Source organism: Bos mutus, chromosome 19 (assembly GCF_027580195.1).
Source record: "Bos mutus isolate GX-2022 chromosome 19, NWIPB_WYAK_1.1, whole genome shotgun sequence".
NCBI classification, from domain to species: Eukaryota; Metazoa; Chordata; class Mammalia; order Artiodactyla; family Bovidae; genus Bos; species Bos mutus.
Window position 1 is genome coordinate 784,124 of NC_091635.1, and position 27,281 is coordinate 811,404.

Here is a 27,281-nt window from a genome sequence, read left to right on the forward strand (position 1 = left end):
TGTCTATCACTTAGTTTGGGGCTTCTCTGGTGGCTCAGATGGTAAAGAATCTGTCTGCAATGTGGGAGACCTGGGTTCGATCCCTGGGTTGGGAAGATCCCCTGGAGGAGGGCATGGCAACCCACTCCAGTATTCTGGCCTGGAGAATCCCCATGGACAGAGGAGTCTGTGGATTACAGTCTGTGAGGTCGCAGAGTTGGATACGACTGAGTGACTAAGCACAGCGCAGCCCAGCACTTAGCATACGACTGAGTGACTAAGCACAGTGCAGCCCAGCACTTAGGATACGACTGAGTGACTAAGCACAGAGCAGCCCAGCACTTAGCATACGACTGAGTGACTAAGCACAGTGCACACAGCACTTAGGATATGACTGAGTGACTAAGCACAGTGCACACAGCACTTACAGCACTTAGTGATACAACTAGGATACAACTGCACAGCACACACAGCACTTAGGATACAACTGAGTAAGCACAGCACACACAGCACTTAGGATACATCTGAGTGACTAAGCACAGTGCACACAGCACTTAGGATACATCTGAGTGACTAAGCACAGCGCACACAGCACTTAGGATATGACTGAGTGACTAAGCACAGCACACACAGCACTTACGATACGACTGAGTGACTAAGCACAGTGCACACAGCACTTAGGATGCGACTGAGTGACTAAGCACAGCGCACACAGCACTTAGGATACAACTGACTAAGCACAGTGCACACAGCACTTAGGATACGACTGAGTAAGCACAGCACACACAGCACTTAGGATACATCTGAGTGACTAAGCACAGCACACACAGCACTTACGATACGACTGAGTGACTAAGCACAGTGCACACAGCACTTAGGATACGACTGGGTGACTAAGCACAGAGCACAAAGCACTTAGGATATGATTGGGTGACTAAGCACAGCACACACAGCACTTAGGTTACGACTGAGTGACTAAGCACAGCGCACACAGCACTTAGGATATGATTGGGTGACTAAGCACAGCGCACAAAGCACTTAGGATATGATTGGGTGACTAAGCACAGCACACACAGCACTTAGGTTACGACTGAGTGACTAAGCACAGCGCAGCACAGCACTCAGTTTGCATCTGCTGCCAAAAATGTTGTCTTCTCAATTTCAAACTTCTCAAAATTTTCTTTTCCCGATACCCAGCCTTTAGGTCTCTCTCTCTCTTCCTCCATCCACCTCAGCTCTTTATTATACAGGACACTTTGGCCCTTTTCATTCATTTTCTCTCTTCTCCACTCTTTGAAGAAATTCTCCACAATAACCCCAAGCCTGTGGGTGATCTAGAAAACAAACATCTTTCTTTTTAGCAGAGGTAGCCGGGAACGTGCCCAGTAGTGGGGTTGCTGTGCCATATGGTAACCTTATTCCTAGTTTTCTAAGGATTCTCCACAGTGTTCCCTACAATGGCTGTATCAGTGGCATCAATATGCATACATTATCGGGGATAAAGTGGACAGGTGGGGAGAAATTGCTGCAAAACAGAGGGAGCCCAGTCTGGTGCTCTGTCATGACCTAGAGGCAGGAAGAGAGGGAGGCTCAGGGCGGGGAGGGGATATATTTATAATTATGGCTGCTTTTACGTTGTTCAACAGCAGAAACCATCATGATATTATAAAAATTGAAAAACAAAAAAAGAAAAGGAAGTTGGAGTGTGTGTGCGTGTGTGTGCACGCGTGTGTGTACGTGTGTGCATGTGTGTGCATGTGCATATGTGTGTGCGTGTGTGCATGTGTGTGCGTGTGCGTGTGTGTGTGTGTGTGAAAGAGCGAGAAGACTGTGACCATCGTGAGAGGGAGGGCCAGCCTTGTTTTATGTTGGCGGCAGCACACTGCTCTCCTCACCACGGAACACCACGTTCATTAGCATCGCTCAAGAGTCACTGTCTGCCAAGAACATGTCTCAAACCAATGTGTCTCCGGGAACTTCAGACTTGGGTATAAAACACCATCACCCAAATGAGAACAGGCAAAGCTGTTTATTCAGAGCTTGCTATCGGAAGGCAGTCAGACATCATCATGTTTGGCAGAGACCCAGAATCAGTTAAAGGAGCGGGAAAGCTTTACTGCAGATGAAGTGGAAAGCCTCGAGTAGGCCCTGATGGCAGCGCTTTGTGGGGGCAAGTCGGACACCCTACGTGATTCATCACAGCAACTCGCCTGGTTCTCTCTGGCGGGCCTAGCCCGCCCGGTCGCTCCAGCGACCGTGGTCAGAGTCCTGTTTTTATATGCCGTCTAGCCATTGTCCACGTGCTTATTCAGCCCCTGAGAGTGAATGACATGAGAACTGGGGTCCTGAGTGGCCCCTCTGAGCCCGCTCGAGAGCATCCTTGACACCTGCCCGTCCTCTCCCGCTCTCCTGTACTTCTTAGCGTCCGGACTTGTAATTTTACATCGACCTTCCAGTCCCCCAAGCAGAGCTAGAAGTCTGTTGAGACAGATCAAAGAAGGCTTCAGCGTGGATGAGCAGGACTTTGTGCTTGTCTGGTGTGAGAGCAGAGAGCAGCTACCAGAAGGGTCGTGTTACTGAAGGCAGAAGGGGAAGCCCTTGGTTTGTTAGAAAAGACGCCGAGCTCAGGTTTTAGGAGTTAAAACCCCCCTCTGCGTCTGTGAAACTGTCTTTTAGAACCAGGCACCTGGGGCAGGGAATGTCACTTCAGCGGTGGGGAGAGGAAGCCCGAGAGTAAGTGACGGGCCTCAGTTTACACGCCGAGGCCAGGGCTGGAGCAGGTCCTGCAGCTCCGGGCTTTCCAGCCAGCACTACAGACACCAGGTGGTCTGGACCAGAGGCCGAGCAATCTGGAGCCACCAGGACGGTCTCAGAGGCAAGAACGAGCCACTCCGCACCGTTAACATAAGTGCGGTAAAGACAGAAACCGTCCATGAAGATTTCACACAGACTCACCAAGATGAAAAGTAAATGATTAAAGAAGGTAGGTTTGGAGTTCCTTTCGAACCGTGATCCTTTATCTTCTATTTACAGAGATAAAAGTACACCCCTAGATAGTTAATATGTAAGCACTTCAGTATTTACAGCTCCCCTTTTGGGAGAGGAAAGCCGCTCTGGCAGCGCCGGCGTGACCCACCCGCCATGCTTCCCCCAGTGCTCATCTTGCTGTCGGGGTTTCTCTGCCACGTTGCTATTGCAGGACGAAGTGAGTACTCATGGCTTTTGGGGAAAAAAAAAAGCATATCCAGTCCTGGGCTTCTCAGGGGACACTAGTGGTAAGGAACCTGCCTGCCGATGCAGGAGACGAGGGCTCGATCCCTGGGGCAGGAAGATCCCCTGGAGAAGGAAGTGACAGCCCACTACAGTGTTCTTGCCTGGGAAATCCTACGGACAGAGGAGCCTGGTGGGCTATAGTTCATGCAGTCACAGAGTCCGACGTGACTGAGCACACACCCAACCCTCTGGTAAATGTCAGGGGCCCATAGGGATTAGCTAAATTCTCTTCAGGGTGGATCCTGGGGAGACTGGATTGGTGCTTATTGTTTGATGAAGCCATGCTTAAACTCCTCGGCGAGATACTTAGCTCCTTTAAGCCTCAGTATACTGGCCTGGGAAATGGGGATAACACACCTAGCCCCCTTTAAAAGCTGGTGAGGAGCTTAGCTGGGGTACGGCACACGTCAAGTATTTGTAGCAAAACTCAGGGTAAGTGTTTTGGTAGCATTAAATGTTTTTCGTTTGTGTGGGCCAGCTAAACTTAAAAAGGCAAATATGGATTTCTCAACCAACTGCTCTGTGTTCTGTTTCAGCCTGCCCCAAGCCAGATGAGCTACCGTTTTCCACGGTGGTTCCACTGAAACGGGCCTATGAGCCTGGGGAGCAGATAGTCTTCTCCTGCCAGCCGGGCTACGTGTCCCGGGGAGGGATCCGGCGGTTTACATGCCCGCTCACAGGACTCTGGCCCATCAACACGCTGAAATGCACGCGTAAGTCAGCCTCCTTCCCCACATTCCCCGCTCATTCAGATCCTGTACGTGGCGGGGAGATGACCGACCTTGTCCAGCTCTGGGTGCAGAAGGCCAGCAGAGCCGCCGGGTGGGGGCAGTGGGCACAGAATGCCAACAGAGCCGTGGGGTGGGGGGCAGTGGGCGCAGAAGGCCAGCAGAGCCGCGGGGCGGGGGGCAGTGGGGGTGGGCTTCATGGGAGGAGAGACTGCGGACAGTCAGTGCTGTTTTCCAAAAGCCAGGAGGAGAGGGTGGGCAGAGGATGAGTTGGTTAGACGTCATCGATGACTCAATGGACATGAATCTGAGCAAATTCTGGGAGACTGTGGTGGACAGGGGAGCCTGGCGTGATGCAGTCCATGGGGTTACAAAAGGTCAGATGGGAATTAGCCACAGTGACTGGAATGAGCCAGGGGAGATTTTAAAAAGAGACTTGGTGTGAGAAAAGGAGAGGGGGGCACTGCAGATGTGAAAAGAGAAGTAGATATGATGTTCAAATTATATTTCTAATAAAATACAAACATATTATATCAATGTTATACATAATATATACAATATTATGCATATATATATATATATATATATATATATATATATAATATCAGGGGCTTCCCAGGTGGCTCAGCGGTAAAGAATCCACCTGCCAACACAGGAGACTCAAGAGATGCAGGTTCAATCCCTGGGTCAGAAAGATTCCCTGGAGAAGGAAATGGCAACACACTCCAGTACTCTCGCCTGAGCCTGGCGGGCTACAGTCCACGGGGTCGAGAAAGAGGAGAAAGAGAAGAACACGACTGAATGACTCAACAACCACAACAAAGCGAACATTTAGACTGTTCGATTTTTGTCTTTGTGACTAACAGTTATAATGTGCAGACACCTCCCTGGGGGCCAGTGATTCAGACTCTGTGGGTCCACTCCAGGGGGCGTGGGTTCTCCCTGGTTTGGGAACTAAGATCCCGTGAGCTGCATGCCCCGCCATCAAAAAAAGCAACAACAACAAACAAGAAGTAACAACACGATGGACGCCTCAGTGCGTGTGTCACTTAGATTATTTTGAGTTAACTTCTGAAAATAGTTATCACTAGCATCACTGGATCAAAAGATAGAAATGAGATTAAACATTTTTATTTTAACAGGAAATTCTGCAACTAGACAATGATGTTTTTATCTTTAAATCACAGCCAGAGTATGTCCTTTTGCTGGGATCTTAGAAAACGGAACGGTACGCTATACAACGTTTGAGTATCCCAACACCATCAGCTTTTCTTGCCACACGGGGTAAGGACTTTTGGCTCACAGAGGCCGCGCTTTCCTGCCCCCTTAAGCTGAACATCAAGGCCGGCCCCTATTTTATTTCTAGTCTTTAGGCTGCACTTGCTGAATACAAATCACTGAATAAAAATCCACAGTGGGGTTGGGGGTGGGGTGGAGAATACAGCAGTCAGTGAAATACGAAGTTGATGCTCTATCTAATTTTCCTGCACCCGATTAGCTACTCATACGAGGAGTACATTGAAATTATTGAAGCCAGGTGATAATTCTTTATAAAATCTTGGCTTGGGGGTTAAAGTATTCTAGTAGTCAGACTTGGGCTTTAGGCTAATTTGATGGACCGTGACCTAGGTTCAGTGGTAAAGAATCCGCCTGCTAATAACGCAGAAGGCGCGGTCGATCCCTGGGGTTGAGAAATCCGTTGGAAAAAGACATGGCAACCCTCTCCAGGATTCTTGTCTGGGAAATCCCATAGACAGAGGAGCCTGGCGGGCTGCAGTCCATGGGGTTGCAGAGTCGGACAGGACTGAGCACACAGCAGGAGAATTCTGCGGAGAAGGCTGAGGGTGGTGGTGTAGAAACACCCTCCTTCTCACCAGGGCTGCCTCCCAGGGAAGGAAGCGGCAGAATTTCACTGAGGATCCTGGTTTGTGATTAGAGATTAAGAAATGCTGTGTGTGGAAGAGAAAGGCAGTCCTTTCAACGGAAACACCAATTTATTGATGAGTGATCTTGAATACATTGTCTTCAAGGACAATGGCACATTTATAATGTTAATAGACAGCATTGTTATTACACATTTGGGCCAGCAGGCTCTCAGAAAATGAGTATTAGAGATTACTTGGTGTGATTCACTTTTGTGATTCCCAAAAAAGACGTGAGTCTTGGATTAGAAGCCGTTACCCTGATACCCTGACCAGCTGGTTGGGGACCAAGGGTTTGGGGACTGGGAGGGAGGGTGGGCCTCCACACCCAGCGGTGATGGGAGCCTCTCCTGCTTCAGCAATTGCCTTGAAGCCCCAGGCTGGGAGGCTTGCTGAGCCTTAGAGGAGTTTAAGCCTCTCAGGAAAACAGTATTCTAAGATGGAAAAGAAGCCAATAGTATTCATCTGCAGCACTGCTCGATGGAAAAAAATTTGAGGTGCCAGGGGTGGATGACTCTGTAATTTAATGGGTTCAATTTTCCCTCCGCAGGTTTTATCTGAAAGGAGCTAGTTCTGCGAAATGCACTGCGGAAGGGAAGTGGAGCCCAGACCTTCCTGTCTGTGCCCGTGAGTCTCCGGGTCCAGCTCTAGGAGGGTGACCGCTTGGTTGGCCTGGGATGTTCCTGGTTTTATCAATACAAGATCTACACCCTGAAACCCCTCAGTCCCAGCTCCCTGAGGTGGCTGCTCACCTCTTTTGGGACTGTTCATCCTGATGTCTTCTTAAAATGATTTTATTTATTGATTTTTGTGGCTGTGCTGGGCCTCGGTGGTCGCGTGGGCCTTTCTCTCATCGCGGCGAGTGGGGCCACTCTGATTGCGGTGCGCGGGCTTCCGTTGGCAGGGGCTTCTGTCTAGACCACAGGCTGCTGGGCACACCGGCTGCGTTGCTCCATAGCACGTGGGAGCTTCCTGGATCAGGGATCGAACCCATGTCCCCTGCACTGGCAGGTGGGTTCTTTGCCAAGGAGCCACCAGGGAAGCCCCATCCTGGTCTCCCACTCTGGAAGGTGAACCAGCCCCTTTGGAGTGACACACCCTGGCCTGAGCTTTGAAACTCTACATCACTTAGGTCAGGATGGCAACCCACCTCTGAGTCCCTGCGTGAAGCCACTTGTGCAAGCGCCACACAGAGAGGGTACAAAAGCGGGAGGTATTCAGTGGGAGCAGACACATCGGCGCTGACACCAAGGTGCCACGCAGACGTCGCAGTGGCGAGCTGCCATCAGCAGCTACCGCGTGATGCTGGCTCGGTGAGGCCCTTCACCAGTTCTGACTCCGAGAAAGGTCTTCAAGGCAGTGTTTTGTTCCAAGACGTCTGGTCGCCTAAGCAACATGGTCTTGTAACAGGCAGATCAGCGATGGCAACACTTAAATCCCCTTCATTTTTCAGTTTTCTGGCCGGCCCAGACATCTGATTTTCCGATCACATTTTCTTCCCTGGCTTCTCCAATGGACTGTGGTTATCCTGGCATTTGATCGAATTTTGCATTTTCTCAAGTTAATCTTTGGATTTTTTCCTTTCTGTAAAGAGTATTTTGTTTAAAAAAAGACTCAGCTATTTCCATTCAAATGACAGTTCTTTTTTTTTTTTTTTTTCAGCTATAACCTGCCCTCCACCACCCATACCCAAGTTTGCAAGTCTCAGCGTTTACAAGCCGTTGGCTGGGAACAACTCCTTCTATGGCAGCAAGGCAGTCTTTAAGTGCTTGCCACACCACGCGATGTTTGGAAATGACACCGTTACCTGCACGGAACATGGGAACTGGACGCAGTTGCCAGAATGCAGGGGTAGGTGCCACGATACGGCAGAGCAGTCGTGGGAGTGCAGGGCCTCGCTGCTGAAGGGGGCTGCACATTCCGCTCTCCAGAGGGTTCTGAATGACCCTGTTTACCGTGGCCTCTGCCCTGTGCCTGGGGCTGAGGGTACCAGGTGAGGGGGCCCTGGCTTCTAGCTCAGGGTGATGAGAGGTGATGCAGTGGACAGTCTGGAGCAGCCTGGGAGAGCTCCTGGGAGGAGGACGTGGGGGTGGAGTGGGGGACAGTGCAGCCTGCCACAGGAGGGGGAGCCAGGGAGGCGGGGACAGGGAAGAACAGGGCGTGAGCATGGACAGCTGAATGTTACAGTGAGGTTGGTGAAGAGACGCCTGGATTAAACTGGGAAGTCCAAAGAGATTAGGGCTTCCCTGGTGGCTCAGAAGGTAAAGAATCTGCCTGCAATGCAGGAGATCTGGGTTCGATCCCTGGGTCGGGAAGATCCCCTGGAGGAGGAAATGGCAACCCACTCCAGTATTCTTGCCTGGAGAATCCCATGGACAGAGGAGCCTGGCGGGCTACAGTCCATGGGGTTGCAAAGAGTCAGACACAGGTGAGTAACTAACGCTTTTGCTTTACTTTCAAGAGATTTAAAGTGAAAAACTGGGTTGCGATCAGATCGATATAAGCTTTTGTAGTTTTTACCTAAATTTAAGAATCACAAGAATATTCAATTTAAAAATATATATGAAAATTCTTTCTCCTTTAATTGGAATCATCGTTGCTATATTTATTTATTTGTTTATTGGCCATGTGGCATGTGGGATCTTCCCCGATCAAAGATGGAACCCGTGCCTCCTGCCGCGGGAGCGTGGAGTCTTAACCGCTGGGCCACCAGGGAAGTCCCATTACTGTCTTTGAATTTGTCCACTGCATAACGAGCAGGTAGAGTAAAGAATTTATCATGCACACGAGGAGTGGCACTGAAGACTGTTACCCTCTCGCGCAGTGGACAGGACAGACGTCTGCTGAACGATTCCAGCAGAAGTACTTAATAGCACAGGGACGCTCTTGCTACTACTGATCCCTAGCACCTTCTGCGGGACTTAACTCACGCGCAGTGGATGGGACAGACGTCTGCTGAACGATTCCAGAAGTACTTAAGTAGCACAGGGACGCTCTTGCTACTACTGATCCCTAGCACCTTCTGCGGGACTTAACTCAGGGCCTGGTGTCCTGCTATTCACACATGTGTCATCTCATTTAATTCTCCCAAGTCCTAAGTAGTGGGTTCTTCAAGGGGTTGTTTTTCTTCTTATTTTCAGCAGTTTACATTGATATGTCAGCCATCAGCATGTTGTAACATTCTCTCTCTTTCTTTCTATAGACATGCTTTTTCCCCTGAATTTTCTGAAAATAAGTTATACACATCATGACACTTACCCATGAACGCTTCAGCAGCATGAACCTCCTAATAACAATGAGATTCTCCTATGTTATCCCTGTACCCAAGATATTTAACATATTTGGAATTACGATAATAATTTAAACAATCATATACAATTAGCAATATTTATTTCATATGCAAATTGCCCCATCTGATCCAGAAGTTCCTTTACACACACGTTTTGTTCTGTGTGAAATCTAATCGTGAACCACGCCTGTGTCTGGTTGTCACGTCTCTTTAGTCTGCTTTACGAGGAGGAAATGGCAGCCCACTCCAGTGTTCTTGCCTGGAGAATCCCAGGGGCGGGGGAGCCTGGTGGGCTGCCGTCTATGGGGTCGCACAGAGTCGGACACGACTGAAGTGACTTAGCAGCAGCAGCAGCAGCAGCAGCAGCTGCAGTCCTGTAGTTAGGAATGATCCTCTGCCTTCTCAGTCATCTTTCATTGATGTTTATGAAGAGTGCATGCTGGATGTCTTTAGAAGTTTCCAGAATGTGAATTTGGTTGCTTATTTACTCATGATTAGACTCAAGTTAACACTCTTTAGGAATGCACTCCCTCTCAGCAGAAGGCACTGCTGTCAGCCAGCACTGTCGGGCGTGACGCGATCCTGTGGTCACGGGGGCACACCCTTCTTCTCTTGGTGAAAAAGAGCGTCTCTTCCTCTTTGGAGTTAGTACGCAGCCTGTGGGTGGTAGTTTGAGGCTATGTGAACACCCGCTCTTGAGCAGTCATTGATAACCCGGGACTCAGTCAGCTGAGGCCCTGATGGTTGCAAAGTGGTGGCTTTCTCATGTTATCTGTCCTTGATATTTATTACCTGGAATTCTTCTACAGGGAAAAGTTTTTCTCCCATGGACTGTTTCTCTTTAGTTTTATTATAGACTCATACATTCCTTTGCACTCAATTTGCTAAAGAACCAAAACTGATCCAAGCAGTCCAACTTCGAATTTTGTACTCTTTTTGAAAAAACCCATTTGATTTATTTGGCTGTGCTGGGTCTTAGCTGCAGCACAGGGGATCTTTTAGCTGAAGCATGTGGTATCCAGTGCCCTGACCAGGGGTGGAACTCGGGAGCGTGGAGTCTTAGCCGCTGAACCAGGGAAGTCCCTGGATTTTGTATCCTTGAACCATCGCATTAGACTACCTTCCAAAAGCTCTGTGCTCCTCCATCCAGCCTGGTTTTCTGTAGTGTGATAAAGAGGGGACAACAGAGGATGAGATGGTTGGGCGGCATCACCGGCTCAATGGACATGAACTTGAGCAAACTCTGGGAGACAGTGGAGGACGGGGAAGCCTGGCGTGCTGCGGTCCATGGGGTCACAAAGAGCTGGACAGACTTAGTGACTGGACGAGGACGACAAAGACGGGTGTGGGTTTCGGACTTCAGCGCCAGGGTCTTAAGGCCAGGGGGCAGCACTGCTTGTCTCCTCCGTGCTCCGTGCTGGCTTCTTGTATGGTCTGAAGACAATCATCAGAATTGGGTTTAACATTTAAAACCCAAACAATAGTGCTCTACTGTGCATGGAGGGAGTCTTTGTGTTCTAATTTCATGGTCTGATGATTAAAAGGCACAGACTTTTCTTTCGTTCAAACCCACCATCTTAGACGGTGTGCAGATGAAGTTTGCAATAAATAATACCTTGTGATTATACGAAAGCCCAAAGAACTTGGTAACTCATTAATTTACTTTCAAAGTCTTGTTGTTTCTCTGTTAATGCCCAGGGTCTCACGAGGATAAGATAAAGGGGAAATCAGAGGAATCACGCAGTGACTCACGGGTGTAAGAGAGGAGCTCCTAACCATTCTGTGATCACCGGGCCCCACACTGTTTATGCTAACATGGCTTACTGCTTAAACTTTTTAGAAGTAAGATGCCCATTCCCATCAAGACCAGACAATGGGTTTGTGAACCATCCTGCAAATCCAGTGCTCTACTATAAGGACACCGCCACCTTTGGCTGCCATGAAACGTATTCCTTGGATGGACCGGAAGAAGTAGAATGCAGCAAATTCGGAAACTGGTCTGCACAGCCAAGCTGTAAAGGTATGCGATGTGGGTAAGGGCTCAAACCGCCTGCAGACTCATCCCGTGAATCTCCTTTACTTGCCGTTTTCTTGTTCCAATCATTTTCCACTTTTTTTCTCAGAGTGGCTTCACAGCTCCGGGGATTTCTGTGAACACGGGGAAGCTTCACGCCTAGCAAGCCTGTGTACGATTTAAACACTATATACTTTATTCATTTATTTATTTTTGGCTTCATCGGGTCTCAGTTTCAGCTCTCGGGCGCTGTAGCTTTGGCATGCAGGCTAGCTGCCCTGCTGTGTGTGGGCTTTTGGTCTCCTGAACAGGCATCAGGCCCACAGCCTATGCACTGGAGGGCAGATTCTCAACCGCTGGGCCACCAGGAGGTCCCTCCTGACTGCGCGAGACGAGCGTTCTGTTGTCAGCCTTGGTAACGCGGTGGGAGATTGTGTGGGCTTCCTACAACTGCTTTTATGTCCTGGCCCACGACCATCCTGTTTAACTTGGTTCTAGTCAAGACTCTTCTCACCGGGGCAAAACCCCACCACACAGTCAAGAGAGTTCCTGGAAATGGTGATTAACTACAAACGGGCAACGGGCGATCATATAGACCATGAGTATGGGGAAATGAGGACGGGAACTCAGAGTCAGGAACCACAGCTACTCTCTCCATGTCTTACGGCCTCAGGGGCTGCCTTGCACCTCTGTTTCTCCGCTTACTCAGCTTGAAGCTGGCCTGATTCTGTGCCAGGACCTCTCACCTGAAGGATCATCACTGGGGGCATCTTTTCCCTGAGAAGTTGGCTCCTTTGGCGTCATCGCTCCTTGGTCTGGCCCGTGTTGCGCTTGTGCAGAGAGCATCAGGTGGGCGCTGTGCTTCTGCTCAGGCTGCTGTGGGCTGGAAGGACATTGGGCAAAATGGAGAATGACTAGGTTGGGGTCTCCTCGAAGCAGAGCCTGAGACAGGGATTCAAACACAGCTGATTTACTGAGCCTCAGGAAACAGAGTGAGGCAGGTAGGATGGAGCCGGACACTGCGCGTTAGAAGCGCCTGGAGGGCTTGTTTCAACAGTCTCTGCTTCGCTGGGTCTGGAGTGGGACCTGAGAACTAGCGTTTCTACCAGGTCCCCAGGAGATGCTGGTGCTGCAGACACGGGGCCCATGTCTGGAACGAGGATGTGGGCTCAGCTAGAGTGTAACTTCAGTTTAATCCCCGGGGGGGCTCTGGACAGGGCCGCTGATCCCATGGAGAGGCGAGGGGACTTGTTTATCTTGATCCCCTTGTGAATCTGCACGGGCTGGGCTGCCCACTTCCCTGCCCCTGGGCTGACGTGCACGTTCTCCTGGGAGAGGAGGCGCTCTGTGGCTGAAGGCTGTTTTTCAGAGAAGGGAACACTTGTCAGGTGTTACCAGCAACACTCACTTGGCTCGGGGGTGGGTGCGCCCGTTCAGTGAATGGGAGCTGAGTGGGCAGGGGAGGCTTACCTGCAGCAGCAGTGTCTTTTAAAACACATTTTATTGGAGTATGGGAGCTTTACAATGCTGTGTGTTTCTACTGTACAGCAAAGTGCATCAGCCACACGGAGACACACGTCTCCTCCCTTTTGGACTTCCTTCCCACGAGGTCACCACGGAGCACTGAGTGGACTCCCCGTGCCGTGCAACAGGCTCTCATTAGTTATCTTATGCAAAGTACCAACAGTGTATATGTGTCAACCCCAGTCTCCCAACTCCTCCCACCCGCTTCCTGCCCCTCAGGAACCATACGTTTGTGCTCTCCATGTGTGTATCTGGAGAAGTGCTTTTTAAAAAAACGGTTTATTTATTTATTGGCTATGCTAGGTCTTCACCGCTGTGTGGGCTTTCCCTAGTTGCTACCAGAAGGAGGAACCACTAGAAGTGAACGGAGGCTACTCTGGGACGCGGCGTGAGGCTTCTCCCTGCGGTGGCTTCTCTGGTTGCTGAGCACGGGCTCTGGGGCCTGTGGGGGTCTCCCCAGGCCGGGGACCGACCTTGCATTGCAAGGCGGATTCTTAACCACTGGACCATCAGGGAAGCAGAGCACCTGATGCTTCTTCTCTGACCTTCTCACCTGGCTACTCCAGGCGAAGAAAAGGTGATCTAGGAAATCACGGTTCATGGTCCTGCTGATAAAGAACCTCAGTTGGCAATGATGCTGAGGCTATTCACGATGCACCTTCTTAAAATCTCCTCCTCTTGGGCCATTGGTTTCAGGTCTACTCATCCAGTGGCTCTGATGTTACATTCTCTTTAAGAAAGAGAAAGTGAAGTCCTGTCTTGACTATAAATATTGTCTCTTTCAGCATCTTGTAAGTTATCTGTTAAAAGAGCTACTGTGATATACGAAGGAGAGAGAGTAGCTATCCAGAACAAATTTAAGAATGGAATGCTGCATGGCCAAAAAGTTTCTTTCTTCTGCAAGAATAAGGAAAAGAAGTGCAGCTACACAGAAGATGCTCAGTGCATAGACGGCACCATCGAGATTCCCAAATGCTTCAAGGGTGAGTTTAATGCTGGAGTGTTTAGCTGGCATCTGCCTTGCCCTGGCCATAATCAGTACTTAAAAAATATTTCAGTTTGTTTTGGAATATAGCTGATTAACAATGTTGTGATAGTTTAAGGTGAACAGCAAAGGGACCCAGCCATATACATATGCCTGTATCCATCCTCCCCCAAGCTCCGTTCCCATCCAGCCTGCCACACAACACTGAGCAGAGTTCCCTGTGTGGTACGGGAGGTCCTTGTTGGTTATGCATCTTAAATATAGATGTGTGTACATGTCCATCCCAAACTCCCTGACTATCCCTTCTCCCTATCCCTTCCCCTGGCCACCGTACGTTCCTTCTCTACCTCTGTTTCTGCTTTGTAAGTAAGTTCATTTGTATCGTTTCCTTCTGGATTCCACACATAAGGGCTGTCGTACGACACTTTTTCTTCTGCCTCACTTGCTCAGTGTGACCATCTCTAGGTCCGTCCATGTCGCTGCAAAGGCATCACTTGTTCTTTCTAACAGTCGAGTAATCACAATCTGCACTTTTATGATTGACACATAATGACTAAAAGAAGCCATGTCAGTTTGGCCACTGGATTTTTAAAAGGAGGGTTAGACGGGAGAAAACGGCAAGATGAACAGTAACTGCATTTGGTATTTCCAGTTTCCTTTCCGATTCTTTTCCTTAAAACTCAGTCAGGATTGGGGCTTTCTTTGATGAGTGTTAAATTATGCCATGGTGTCTAATTCCAGATTATGCGTGAATAATAATAATGATATTGAAAGGAATACTGAATAGTAATATTTACCACCTCTTGAGCCCAAATGATAATGAACTCACCCCAAATTACAAAGTAATTCAAGTCAGTGGTCGTTGGTTTACAGATCTAACATTTCTTTCCCTCTTTTGACAGTTCCTAGAGTTTGAAAAGTACCCATTAGAGAAAAGTATTCATTAGAGCAAAACATTTAAAGAAAGATGACCCTGTGTTTGTGTGAGATAAAGGAGTGTACAATGGTCAGCATTTAAGCCATCAGTTTCAGGTCTAAATAAATACCTTTGTTACCACAAAGGAGGAGCCAGCCAGAGGCTGAAGCTGATTGTATCTAGGTTTAGAGATGCTTCTAGAATGTTGTTAGCCTGTATCAGCTGGCAGAGGACACAGATGGGAGCAGACTGGGGAAGAGAGAGGTCTGAGAAGTGGGCAGCTAGAGACAGGAGGAAATGAGAACCAGCAAACAATACCCACCTCATAGGTCTGATGACTAGAAATCTTACACAGGACATATGGTGAGTGCTCAATGATAAGCGTGACCGTTCTTTTCACTCTAATTACAAACAGTTAGAAACGCACTGCATAAATTGTCATTGTTCAAGATACAGCAGAGCCCTGGTGCGATGTTACATATTGCTAAGTCATTTCAGTCATGTCTGACTCTGTGTGACCCCATAGACGGCAGCCCACCAGGCTCCCCGATCCCTGGGATTCTCCAGGCAAGAATACTGGAGTGGGTTGCCATTTCCTTCTCCAATGCAAGAAAGTGAAAAGTGAAAGGGAAGTCGCTCAGTCGTGTCCGACTCTTAGCGACCCCATGGACTGCAGCCCACCAGGCTCCTCCATCCATGGGATTTTCCAAGCAAGAGTACTGGAGTGGGGTGCCATTGCCTTCTCCGTGTTACATATTAAAACTGACAAATAATCCTAGTACAGATTGGCAGAAAAAGTACTAGCAGAGGGTGATTTTAAAAAGTCAAATAGGGCTGGTTAATGTGTTTCTTCAGGCTGCTCTCCCCTACAGTCTGCCGACAAATGAGTGCTGTGGGTACATTGGGGAATAAACACAGGGCTGATGCAGCTTTTCTTTTAATCTTGAGTGTCAGAATTATATAGAACTTTTCATTTTCTCGCTTGGAAATGATTGCTTTATCTTTCCCCTGATGTTTTCTCGAATCACTTAAACCTCACATGGAATGCTTTCATTCATATAATTAGATTTATTCTACACGTTTATAAAATGTATTTGATTTGGCTTGGCTATTTAACAAATTTAAGAAATGATTGTTTCTCTTAGAGTATTTATTTATTTTTTCTCCCCAAACAGAGCACAGTTCTTTAGCTTTCTGGAAAACGGATGCATCTGACGTAAAACCATGCTAAGCTGGTTTTCACACTGAAAATTAAATGTCATGCTTATATGTGTCTGTCTGAGAATCTGATGGAAACGGAAAAATAAAGAGACTGAATTTACCGTGTCAGCCATTGCAGTGTCACTCCGCATGGTAGCTTACTTTTAGTTATGTTTTTTTGCTTGCTATTGTTCAGTTGCTAAGTTATGTCCAACTCTTTGTGACCCCTTGAACTGCAGCATGCCAGGCTCCCCTGTCCTTCACTGTATCCCAGAGTTTGCTCAAATTCATGTGCACTGAGTCATGATACTATCCAACCATCTCATCCTCTGCCGCACCCTTCTCCTCTTGCCCTCGATCTTCCCCAGCATCAGTCTTTTCCAGTGAGTTGGCTCTTCACATCAGTTCAGTTCAGTTCAGTCTCTCAGTTGCGTCTGACTCTTTGCGATTCCATGGACTGCAGCACACCAGGCCTCCCTGTCCATCACCAACTCCCGGAGTTTACTCAAACTCATGTCCATTGAGTCGGTGACGCCATCCAACCATCTCATCCTCTGTCATCCCCTTCTCCTCCTGACCTCAATCTTTCCCAACATCAGGATCTTTTCAAATGAGTCAGCTCTTTGCATCTGGTGGCCAAATTAAGAAACCCAAATATTTGGAACACTGCTCTCGCACAGCTGTGAATGGAAAGTGTAAATAATTACCTGGTTACCCAGTTCCCCTCTCCCTAACTCTACTCTTAAGTGCTTTCACTCAAAACAACTGCAATGCAATTGTTTTCTTAGAATGGTCCATAGACCCCAGCATCAGTATCGCCTGGTAATAATCACAAAGGAAAAAATGCGATGTACTGGAATTTCTGAGGTTGGCCCCCAAATATGCATTTGTAACCAAGTCCCCAGATAACTGCCTTTTTGAGAAGTATCACTGTAAAGGATAAACAAAGTGCATAGCCCTTCAGGCCAGTAGAACTGGGTCTGGACTGGGACAGCTTGGTTTACATAACGCCTGTGCGTCTCTCCCTGTCCACCAACACGCCTCTGGCCCGTCGCCGATGTTGCTCCTTTCTCTATATTTAACTTCCTTGCCCCTTTCTCCTTCCGTAGGAGGTGCTGGCAAACCGCACCCCAGGCTCAGCTTGTGTTTCCTATGCCTGCACCAGAGCAGCTGAACATTGCTGGAAAAAAAGGAACTTCACAATTACGCTATTAGGTCCCGCCTTGATCCATGAGCATGAACGTCACACGAGCTCAGCTGTGCCCGGCAAGATTGCCGCCTCGTTTCTCTAGTTGGTTCTCGCCCCGCCTCCCCGACACGGCTGTGTCTTCTCAGCCCTGCTCAAGCCACCCTCCATCCCTCTCAGACAATATCCCGCTCTTATTTCACCAGGAAAATAGGAAAGGCCCTTCAGTCTTTGCACGACCAAGTCTGTCACCTCAGCGGTAGTACCGAGTTCTCTGCGCTCTTTCTCCTTACTCTGAGATCCCATCTAAGGGCAAACCTCATGCCCGGGACCCCATCTTCTGTCTTCTTAGTTAAGAGTTTTGCTCCTGTGATGAACGATCTTCCATTTTCTCCCCCTTTCTATTGGAGCAGTTCCACACAAATATACAATAATGTGGTTGAGTCGCTCTTATCCAACTCTCTGTGACCCCATGGACTGCAACACACCAGGCTCCTCTGTCACCACCATCTCCCAGAGCTTGCTCAAACTCATGTCCTTTGAGTCCATGACACCATCCAACCATCTCATCCTCTGTCGCCCCCTTCTCCTCCTCCCCTCAATCTTTCCCAGCATCAGAGGCTTTTCCAATAACATCATCACTTAAAAAAGAAAACCTTGCTGTTACCTCACATCATTTGCCAGCTACTGCTCTCCAGCTGTGTCAACTTAAACTAGTCACAACCTAAAGTTGAGAGTTATGTTTTATTTGGTGGGAATTTTTAGGACTTCAAGTCCTGGAGACTTGAAGCATCTCAAGTGACTGAGAGAACTGCTCTGAGGAGGTGGGAGGGGAGTCAGGTTATACAGAAGTTTGCCGTGAGTGGACGTCAAGCGTGTTTTTGTGAATTAAAGAAAGCCAGATATCTCAAGCGGAGAAGGCAATGGCCACCCACTCCAAGACTCTTGCCTGGAAAATCCCATGGACGGAGGAGCCTCGTGGGCTGCAGTCCATGGGGTCGCTAGGAGTTGGACACGACTGAGTGACTTCACTTTATTTTTTCACTTTCATGCATTGGAGAAGGAAATGGCAACCCATTCCAGTGTTCTTGCCTGGAGAATCCCAGGGATGGGGTAGCCTTGTGGGCTGCCGTCTATGGGGTCGCACAGAGTCGGACACGACTGAAGAGACTTAGCAGCAGCAGCAGCAGATATCTCAAGGTGAGGAACTGGTGCTTTTCTGGGAACAGGGAGATGCAGGCGTCTGGACTCCTTGAAGTCGCTGCTTCGTGCACACCTCGGCCCTCTGGGCAGGCTCCTGAGTCCTCACCGCTCACCCACGGGGTAGCTGCGGCCTCACGGTTCAGACCGCAAGTACTGTTCTCCTCCGGGCACCCTGAGGGCTCAGAAACTCATACGTGGAAGGCCAGATTGCTGCCGGCTGTGACATCCTTGTTTATTATGGTGGCAGAAAATACTCCATTTCTCATCTGTATCCCTTGTTTTTATAAAAGTCCCAGAAAGAGCTGTTGGTCTTTGCCGGCTCCACATTGTACACCCATCACAACTCTTCACCTCGGTCTCCCCCAGAGGCCTCTTCTCACGGACGCTTGGTCCTCAGGACTCAGTCGCCTTCCCCTGGCGCGCGTCTGATCCCTTCACCAAGATGCTCTTCTGCACCTCTTCCCTTTACAGAAGCCAGTGTGGCTCTTCCCAGGTTGTCGTTCAAAATCTCCAAGTCCCATTGTTGTTGTCGTTTAGTCGTTCAGCTGTGTCCAACTCTTCTGGGACCCCATGGACTGTAGCCCACCAAGCTCGTCTGTCAATGCGATTTCCTAGGCAAGAATACTGGAGTGGGTTACCATTTCCTCCTCCAGGGGATCTTCCTGACCTGGGAGTCAAACTTGTGACTCTTGCATTGGCAGGCAATTTTTTATGACTGCACCTCTTGCATAGCCCGATTACTGTATATATATGTGCATATATATATTCAATATCCCATTATATATCACATCTTCTTAATCCACTCATCTGTTGATGGACACCTAAGTTGCTTCCATGTCTTGGCTATTGTGAGTACTGATGCTGTCAACACTGGGATGCATGTATCTCTTCCAGTTAGTGAAGAAAACATAGGCAGAACACCCTATGATGTAAATCATAGCAATATTTTCTTGGATCTGTCTCTTAAAGCAAACGAAATTAAACAAAAATAAACAAATGGAAAGTATTTACACTTAAAAATTTTTGCGCAGTAAAGGAAACCACTGACAAATCAAAAAGACAACCCACTGAATAGGAGAAAATATTTGCTAATTATATGACTGATAAGAGTCATGTATCAGTTTAATAAGATGCTGAAGCTCCAATACTTCGGCCACCTGGTGTGAAGAACTGACTCATTTGAAAAGACCCTGATGCTGGGAAAGATTACAGGCGGGAGTAGAAGGGGACGACAGAGGATGAAATGCTTGGATGGCATCACCGACTCGATGGACATGAGTTTGAGTAAGCTTCGGGAGTTGGTGATGGACAGGGAAGCCTGGCGTGCTGCAGTCCATGGGATCACAAAGAGTCAGACACGACTGACTGACTGAACTGAAGAGTTTAATAGCCAAAGTATATAAATAGCTCAGGCAACTCAACATTGAAACAAACAAAAAACAACCCAGTTTAAAAAAAGGCAAAAGGCCTGAATAGACATTTTTCCAAAGAAGATACACAATGGGCACGAGAAAAGATGCTGCACATCATTAATTGTCAGAGAAATGCAAATTAAAACCACAATGAGACACCAGCTCACACCGGTCAGAGTGGTCATCATCAAAGAGGCCACGAACAACAAAAACGGAGAGGCTGTGGGCAGAGGGAGCCCCCTCCTCTCTCGGTGGGAATGTGAACTGGTGATCCACCGTGGAGAACAGTGTAGAGGTTCCTTAAAAAACAAAATAGAACTACCGTACGATGCCGCAATTCCCTCCTGGGTATTTATCTGACCGTATAGGTTCTTTCAAATCTGTCTTGCTGAAACTTTTTGTAAGGAATCTCCAGGTTGAACTTCTAATAGACTATTAAAAAAAAACACAAAAAACCTCCTGGAATATGGCAAGTTTGTTGTGGATGGCTTTTTGCATAATCTTTTTCACTGGAAGGCATTTCAGGCCACTGGGTAGGCTTGAGTCCTTGAGAACTAATCAGAGTAGACTTTAGAGCTTAGGCCATAGTACTGATTCCTCTAACTTAATGATATTTTTACAGAAAGAAAAATCTGCTCTTTTTCAGTTTGAAGAGGCAATTTGGATTAGCAGAGCCTATCAGGGGAGCCTCCCAGTTGCAGCTTAGTGATTGGTGGTCCGCTTGGTGATTACCTGGTCCACCCAGTGATCATGTGGTCCATTTAGCTCCGTAAGGGCACTCTCTGTTCAAAATGTTTTTCTTCTGAAACTCTTAGATCACCAGGCTGCCCGTCATCAGAATTCAGCTGTGCGCTCCCCACTCAGATCCAGTGACTTCGCTGCTGGCTCAGAGTCCAGAAAACAACGCTGTCCTGCGCACACAGGCAGCCTGGTGGGCAGAGTGAAGCATGACCACAGACGGCTGGCCTTCCATTTTAACACGGCCGAATGTGGCCTTTCCCATCGCAGGTGATGTCACTTAACCAGCGACTGCACACCCACTGCACCCCTCGAGCGCTCGAGGCCCACAGGAACTTGTTCTGTGGCCAGCAGGCCCCCTTGTGTGCTTCCCAATGACCAGCTCTCTTCTCTTCCAGTGTGGCAGGGGGACTTCTAAATGCAAAGGGATCCAGGTCTTTACTTTTGTTTCCTGTGATAACATATTTATGCAAGGAGTTATGGAAAATGAACTCTCTTATTTCTAAGACATTGAACAATCTTTCAATATGTAGGTTCTCATTTCTGAGTCCCCCAAGCTGAATAACAAGTGTTCATTGGTAACGTTTCCTGGCTACTAGCCTGAAGGTCGTTCCCTGCCTTACACTGAAATAAAAGATTTAAAAGAAAGAGAAAAAAGAAAGAAAGCAAGGAAGGAAGAAAAAAGCTTGGAGTGTGTGCATATGGGTGTGAGTATATGTCTGCATGTGTGAGTGTGTGGTTGGTGTGTGTGTGTGTGTGAATGTGTATGTTGTGTGTTCTTTGTGAGCATGTGTATATGTGCATGCCTGTGTGAGTACGTGTGTACATGAGCATGTTTGTGTGCTTTCTGTGCACATATGTGCATGTGCGCATGCATGCGTGTGAGTGTGTTTACGTGTGTGTGCGTGAGTGTGTGTGTGCGCGTGTGTGTGCATGTGTGCGTGTGTATGCGTGTGTGTGTGCGTGTGTGCGCGTGTGTGTGTGCGCGTGTGGGTGCGTGTGCGTGTGTGGCATACCTAGTTCTTTCTGTGCTAATGCTGCCTCCTGGTGACGTCCACCACTTCTGAAAGTACACGAGTTCTGAAAGAAAGGATCGACGTTTCCCGAGTCAGGCACAGGGCAAGACGCCCCACGTATCTCACCGGTGTGAAGTCCATCTTCCCAAGCACCGTCAGGAAGGTAAAGAAACGGAAGCTCACGGAGTTCTGCCGCCGGCTTACGCAAGCGGCGGAGCTAGTCAGCCACGCTTCCGCACTGGGTCTTTTCTCCCTTGCTCACACTGCTGGTTTAGCGGTGCATTTCCCAGTGGCTTCCTGGAAATAACTGAATCCCAAAGCTGAAGTTTTCCAGCCTAGGGAGGAGTGTGGAAACGGCGGTGGGGAGATTTTGGAATAGATGAGGTGCCCTAGGGGTGGTTGCTGGTCGAGTGAGTGCGGGCTAGAGCACCGTGTCCACGCGTCTTCCTCGGCTTCCGACGGGGCTTTGCATGTGTGTGGGTCAGTTGTCGTGTCCGACTCTTTGCAACCCATGGACTGTAGCCCGCCAGGCTCCTCTGTCTGTGGGATTTTCAGGCAAGAATACTGGAGTGAGTTGCCATTTCCTCTTCCAGGGGATCTTTCCAACCCAATGGGGTTACCTCCTGGATAAAAACATTGTACATTGAATATATCCTAAGTTGAAAATACATTTAAACACCCAACCTACTGCTGATCATAGCTTAGCCTAGCCGACTTTAAACGTGCTCAGAACCATTACATTAGCCTACAGTTCAGTCGGTAACGCATCTGTCTGCAATGCGGGAGTCGTGGGTTCAATTCCTGGGTCGGGAATTTCCCCTGGAGAGGGAAATGGCAACCCACTCCAGTATTCTTACCTGGGAAATCCCATGGACAGAGGAGCCTGGCTGGCGGGCTACAGTCCATGGGGTCGCAAGAGTCGGACATGACTTAGCGCTATCTTTCTTTCTTACAGTTGGCCAAAATCATCTATTGTAAAGCTTATCTTATAATAAAATGCCAAATATCTCATGCAATTTATTGAGTGGACTTCCTAGGTTGCTCAGTGGTAAAGAATCCACCTGCCGATGCAGGAGACATGGGTTTGTTCTGTGGGTCAGGAAGATCCCCCGGAGAAGGACCACTCCAGTGTCCGTGCTTAAGGAAACTGCATGGACAGAGGAGCCTGGCAGGCTATAGTGCATGGGGCTGCAAAGAGTGGGACAGGACTGTCAACTAAACAACAACCAAATGTATTGAGTACCGTACTGAAAGTGGAAAGCAGAATGGTTGGAAACTTACGGGTAATTTATCCTCCTGATCGCATGGTTTTCTGGGAGCCATGGCTGCCCCACGGCCAGCATCATGAGAGAGCATCTTGCTTCGTATCACTAGCTGGGAAAATATCCAAAGTCAACATTCAAGGTTTGGTTTCTACTACATCTGTATGACTTGCACACCATTATGCAAGTTAGGGCCATCGTAAGTGGGGGACTGTTTGTATTATTGAAAGACAGGGGCGGGGAGAGAATAGCCGATTTATCTCTGCTCATAGCCGCTGGCACCCACGGGTGGCCCAGGAAGGCATGGAGACCAGGCCACGGAGGAGGGGATGGAACAGTGACTTCACCTTACTCCTGGCAAAAGAAAGGCATCCAGAATCGTTGAGTTACAGGTTGTAACTCTGTTTTCTGGTGGTGATGAAAAGAAAATACTCCCCACTATTCTTGGTTTCTACTCTCTTTACATCTATTTGTGGTGTAATTTATAGTTCTGTGATCTATAAATAGAAAGTTCTGAACCATTTCCTATCCAATTTAAGGACTTTACTGGCCACAGGATTATTCTGATATATATCACTAATGTCTTTCATGCTGGTGTGCTCAGTCACTCAGTCAGGTCCAATTCTTTCCGACCCCATGGACTGTAGCTCGCCAGGCTCCTCTGTCCAAGGGACTTCCCAGGCAAGAATGCTGGAGTGGGTTGCCATCTCCTCCTCCAGGGGGGTCTTTCTGTGTCCCCTGGGTCTCTTGCATTGGCAGGCGGATTCTTTACCATTGCGCCATGTCTTGACAATAATAATGCTCTTTCTTGATATTATCTAAATTGCTTTCCATTTAGATGTCTGAGTCATTCGTGTATTTCAATCTAATGATAGAGAGGATCTTAATAATGCAAAATGGTGAATCACTGACTAAAATTTGGTTATTTAGGATAACAACTTATGCAATAATACTGTGTATAGAGCCATTTGCTGGGATTTAAACAATAAATTAAATTATTGAAGGTACAGGTATCATGTGAAACTCCTCCTCAAAATGGGCAAAGAACTAGAGAGGTATTTTGTAGAAGAATTTTTAAAAAGGACTAATAGAGATGCTTAAATATTTCAGCTGTTCTAAAGTGGAAAATGCAAATTAAACAGAGATGCTATTTTTATACACACAATTATCACAGATTAGAAAAATTGTTAATGTGAGACAATCACTCTCTGGAACTGTTGAGTGGAATTGCAAATTTGCCAAACACTTCCAGGAAGCAATTAGGCAGTACTGATCAAGAACTTTAATTTCTTTCATGCCCATAGGAATGTCTTTTATGGAGATAGCTGAAACTTCAACCAAGATGTATATATTAAGAGACATTTATTACAGTATTACTTGTAAGAGCCAAAATTGCTAATAATTTATATATCCAATCACTGGAAAATAAGTAAATTATGTTATATCCAAATGAAGCAAAACTACTACTACTACTACTACTAAGTTGCTTCAGTCATGTCCGACTCTGTGCGACCCCATGGACTGCAGCCTACCAGGCTTCTCCGTCCATGGGATACTCCAGGCAAGAACACTGGGGTGGGTTGCCATTTCCTTCTCCAATGCATGAAAGTGGAAAGTGAAAGTGAAGTCGCTCAGTCGTGTCCAAAGCAAAAATAAGTAGATATTAAAATGACTATATATGTGTAAGATTTGAGAACATATTTACTACTGTTAACAGTGGCTATTCATTAATGGTAGAATTACATGTAATTTTTATATTCTTTGTTAAACCTTTTCAATTTCCATATAGTGTCAACAAAACTTTTATAACCTGAAAAAACACTCAATTCAAAAATCTCATCTTATGGAGGACTTTCCTTGAGGTCCAGTGGTTAAGACTTTGCCTTCCAAAGCACAAAGTGTGGGTTCAATCCCTGGTTGAGGAGCTTAAAGACTAAGAGCCTAAGGGCCCATATGCCTCATGACCTAAAAACCAAAACATAAACAAAAGCAACATTGATTGAACAAATTCAATAGAGACTTTAAAAGTGGCCCAATTAAAAAAAATCTTAAATACAAAACCTCCAAAATCTCAGCTTGGGAAGAAACATTTTCTTTCTCTTTATAGTTCAGTTCAGTTCAGTCGCTCAGTCGTGTCTGACTCTTTGCGACCCCATGAACCACAGCACACCAGGCCTCCCTGTCCATCACCAACTCCCGCAGTTCACCCAATCCCATGTCCATTGAGTCGGTGATGCTATCCAACCAACTCGTCCTCTGTCGTCCCCTTCTACTCCTGCCCTCAATCTTTCCCAGCATTAGGGTCATTTCAAATGAGTCAGCTCTTTGCATCAGGTGGCCAAAGTACTGGAGTTTCAGCTTCAACATCAGTCCTTCCAATGAACACCCAGGACTGATCTCCTTTAAAATGGACTGGTTGAATCTCCTTGCAGTCCAAGGGACTCTCAAGAGTCTTCTCCAACACCACAGTTCAAAAGTATCAATTCTTCGGCACTCAGCTTTCTTCACAGTCCAACTCTCACATTCATACATGACCACTGGAAAAACCATAGCCTTGACTAGACGGACCTTTGTTGACAAAGTAATGTCTCTGCTTTTTAATATGCTGTCTAAGTTGGTCGTAACTTTCCTTCCAAGGAGTAAGCATCTTTTAATTTCATGGCTGCAGTCACCATCTGCAGTGATTTTGGAGCCCCCCAAAAATAAAGTCAGTCACTGTTTCCACTGACTCTTGATTATTCTTGATAGTAAGTGGAAATAATCCACAACAGTGATCCGAAGTCACTGACATTTGCTTTGTGTCTCATGTTTGCTTTGCAGTGTGTTCGTTAGTCACAGTCCCTCAAATTGTTGGATAACTTCACATGGAAGCTTTTGAAACCTCGATTTCAGAACATTAGAGAGAAGAAGATGGTGAATTCTGTAGTTTTATGTCTAAGTCAATGTTTTTCAAAATGAAGGCTATTTTTGGAGAGATTTGAGGGTATTTAGGAAGTAAAATTGACAAGACTTGAATCATCTTTAATTTCATTATGTAGAGAATCATTGATTCACACGCTTACATCTCTCTGTATGGTAAGTATGTAAGTTAGTAGAATGGCTTGTAAACTATTTTGTAATTCATTTTCTGTGAGTTTATTAGTAATTCATTTATTGGTATAGACTGAAACGCTACTTGCAGTGGAGGGTTTGAAAAAAGCATCTTGGAAAGAGTATGATTTCCCTCCAGAAGCTTGAAAGAAACTAGTTACAAATGAATGAATCTTCTATTTTCTTTATGGAAAATTGAAAAGATGCTTCAAGCTGTGTTTATGTTAGATTTGGCATCACACTGTGTGTATTGCAAAGATACTGCAGAAGGAATCCTGTTGTGAAATTACATGAAAAACAGTGGTAAACTGAATTTCTTTTAAATGAGTGTTTTTACAATTTAAATTTTGTTTCTGCTCGGTATTTTTAAAATATATATATATATGTGTGTGTGTATATATATATATATATATATATATATAGTTCAGAGCTTTTCTAGAAAAGTAATAGAAGACCAAAGAAAACCACAACATAGCAACGCAAACATGGAGATCGCTCTGATGTGGAAGAGACTTCTTGGAGCAGCAGAAATAAATTTTCCACTTGATCTTGCTGTTCTGCACAGAATTGGTAAACACAGTCTTTTCATTTTATTTCAGCGTCTTCAGAATTTGGGGTACGTTCTTTCAGATCTTGGATAGTTCTGAATCCAAAAAAAAAAATGTAATGTTCATTTTCTTGTCTAATTCAACGCTATTCGCCTCTGAGTTGTGAGATCACTTCTTTAGACTCATTCAATGTCATCTGTCCTAATAATGGGCACACCCCTCTGTGAATATCCTCCTGCGACCCCATTTTCTTTGCTCTTTATCTGTTTTTTCTCTACAGCCCCTAAAGTGTTGACAGGCTCCTATCCGAGCGGTATACCCGAGGGCAGCAGTGTCCCCACAGCGGTCTGGTCATCCTGGGAGTGTTGGCCTGGGATCGGTCTAGGGGCCGCCAGGCTGGAAAGCCAGCCTGGAGGCTGCGCAGAGAACCGGACGTCGTCATGACAACGCCACCCAGCGTAGGGAGGCGGGGAAACTCGAGTGCGGAAGTCCCCGACCCCGGCCTGCCCGGCAGGGCTGCCGAGGCCCGGGCGTCGCCATGGCAGCGTCGGGAAGGGGTGTGGCCTGCGACGGGGCGCCCCCGCCCCGCGGACCCCGCCCGGGCCTGCACCGCGGGCGGCGACCTCGACGCCCGCAAGGGTTTGAAACCGTTTTGTGGCGGCGGCGGCGGCGGCCGGTCGGAAAGCTTGCACGTAGGGGCGCCAGTTCTGGTTTTCTCGAATCCCTTCCCGGGCCCCCACGCGCGGGTTCTCGGTGGAATTTTGTGCGGGAAGGGGTCGCCCCGGGCCGGCCGCCGTCCAGGCCCCTGGCGCGCGCCGCTGCGGCGTCGGGGCGCGGCGGCCGCGGCTCCGCGTGCGGAGAGGGGTCCGGGCGGCGCGGGCCGGGGCTTCTGACAAAGTTGGGGGCAGGCGGGGCGGGTCAGCACGGGGCCCCGGCTCCCGACGGGACGGCGCCTGTGAGCAGACGTCGGCGCGCGGCCGCGGGGTCTGGGCCAGG

The 27,281-nt window shown here is 47.7% G+C and overlaps 2 protein-coding genes across 12 annotated transcripts in view; both read left to right on the forward strand.

Annotated features, from left to right (window-relative positions):
* Nucleotides 1-3,120: 3,120 nt before the first annotated feature.
* Nucleotides 3,121-15,861, forward strand: APOH (apolipoprotein H). The gene is made up of 8 exons (XM_005899328.3): nt 3,121-3,184; nt 3,789-3,965; nt 5,168-5,264; nt 6,453-6,529; nt 7,565-7,753; nt 11,032-11,211; nt 13,515-13,712; nt 15,806-15,861. Exons 1-8 carry the CDS (start codon nt 3,121-3,123, stop codon nt 15,859-15,861), a joined length of 1,038 nt encoding a protein of 345 aa, XP_005899390.1.
* A 10,972-nt stretch (nt 15,862-26,833) lies between these two features.
* CEP112 (centrosomal protein 112) overlaps nt 26,834-27,281 on the forward strand; it is a 356,316-nt gene continuing 355,868 nt past the window's right edge. For all 11 annotated transcript variants that reach the window (XR_011467850.1, XM_070388925.1, XM_070388932.1 and 8 more), the window contains exon 1: nt 26,834-26,977. The gene's annotated coding sequence lies outside the window, so the exon portion shown is untranslated. The remainder of the gene's footprint in view (nt 26,978-27,281) is intronic.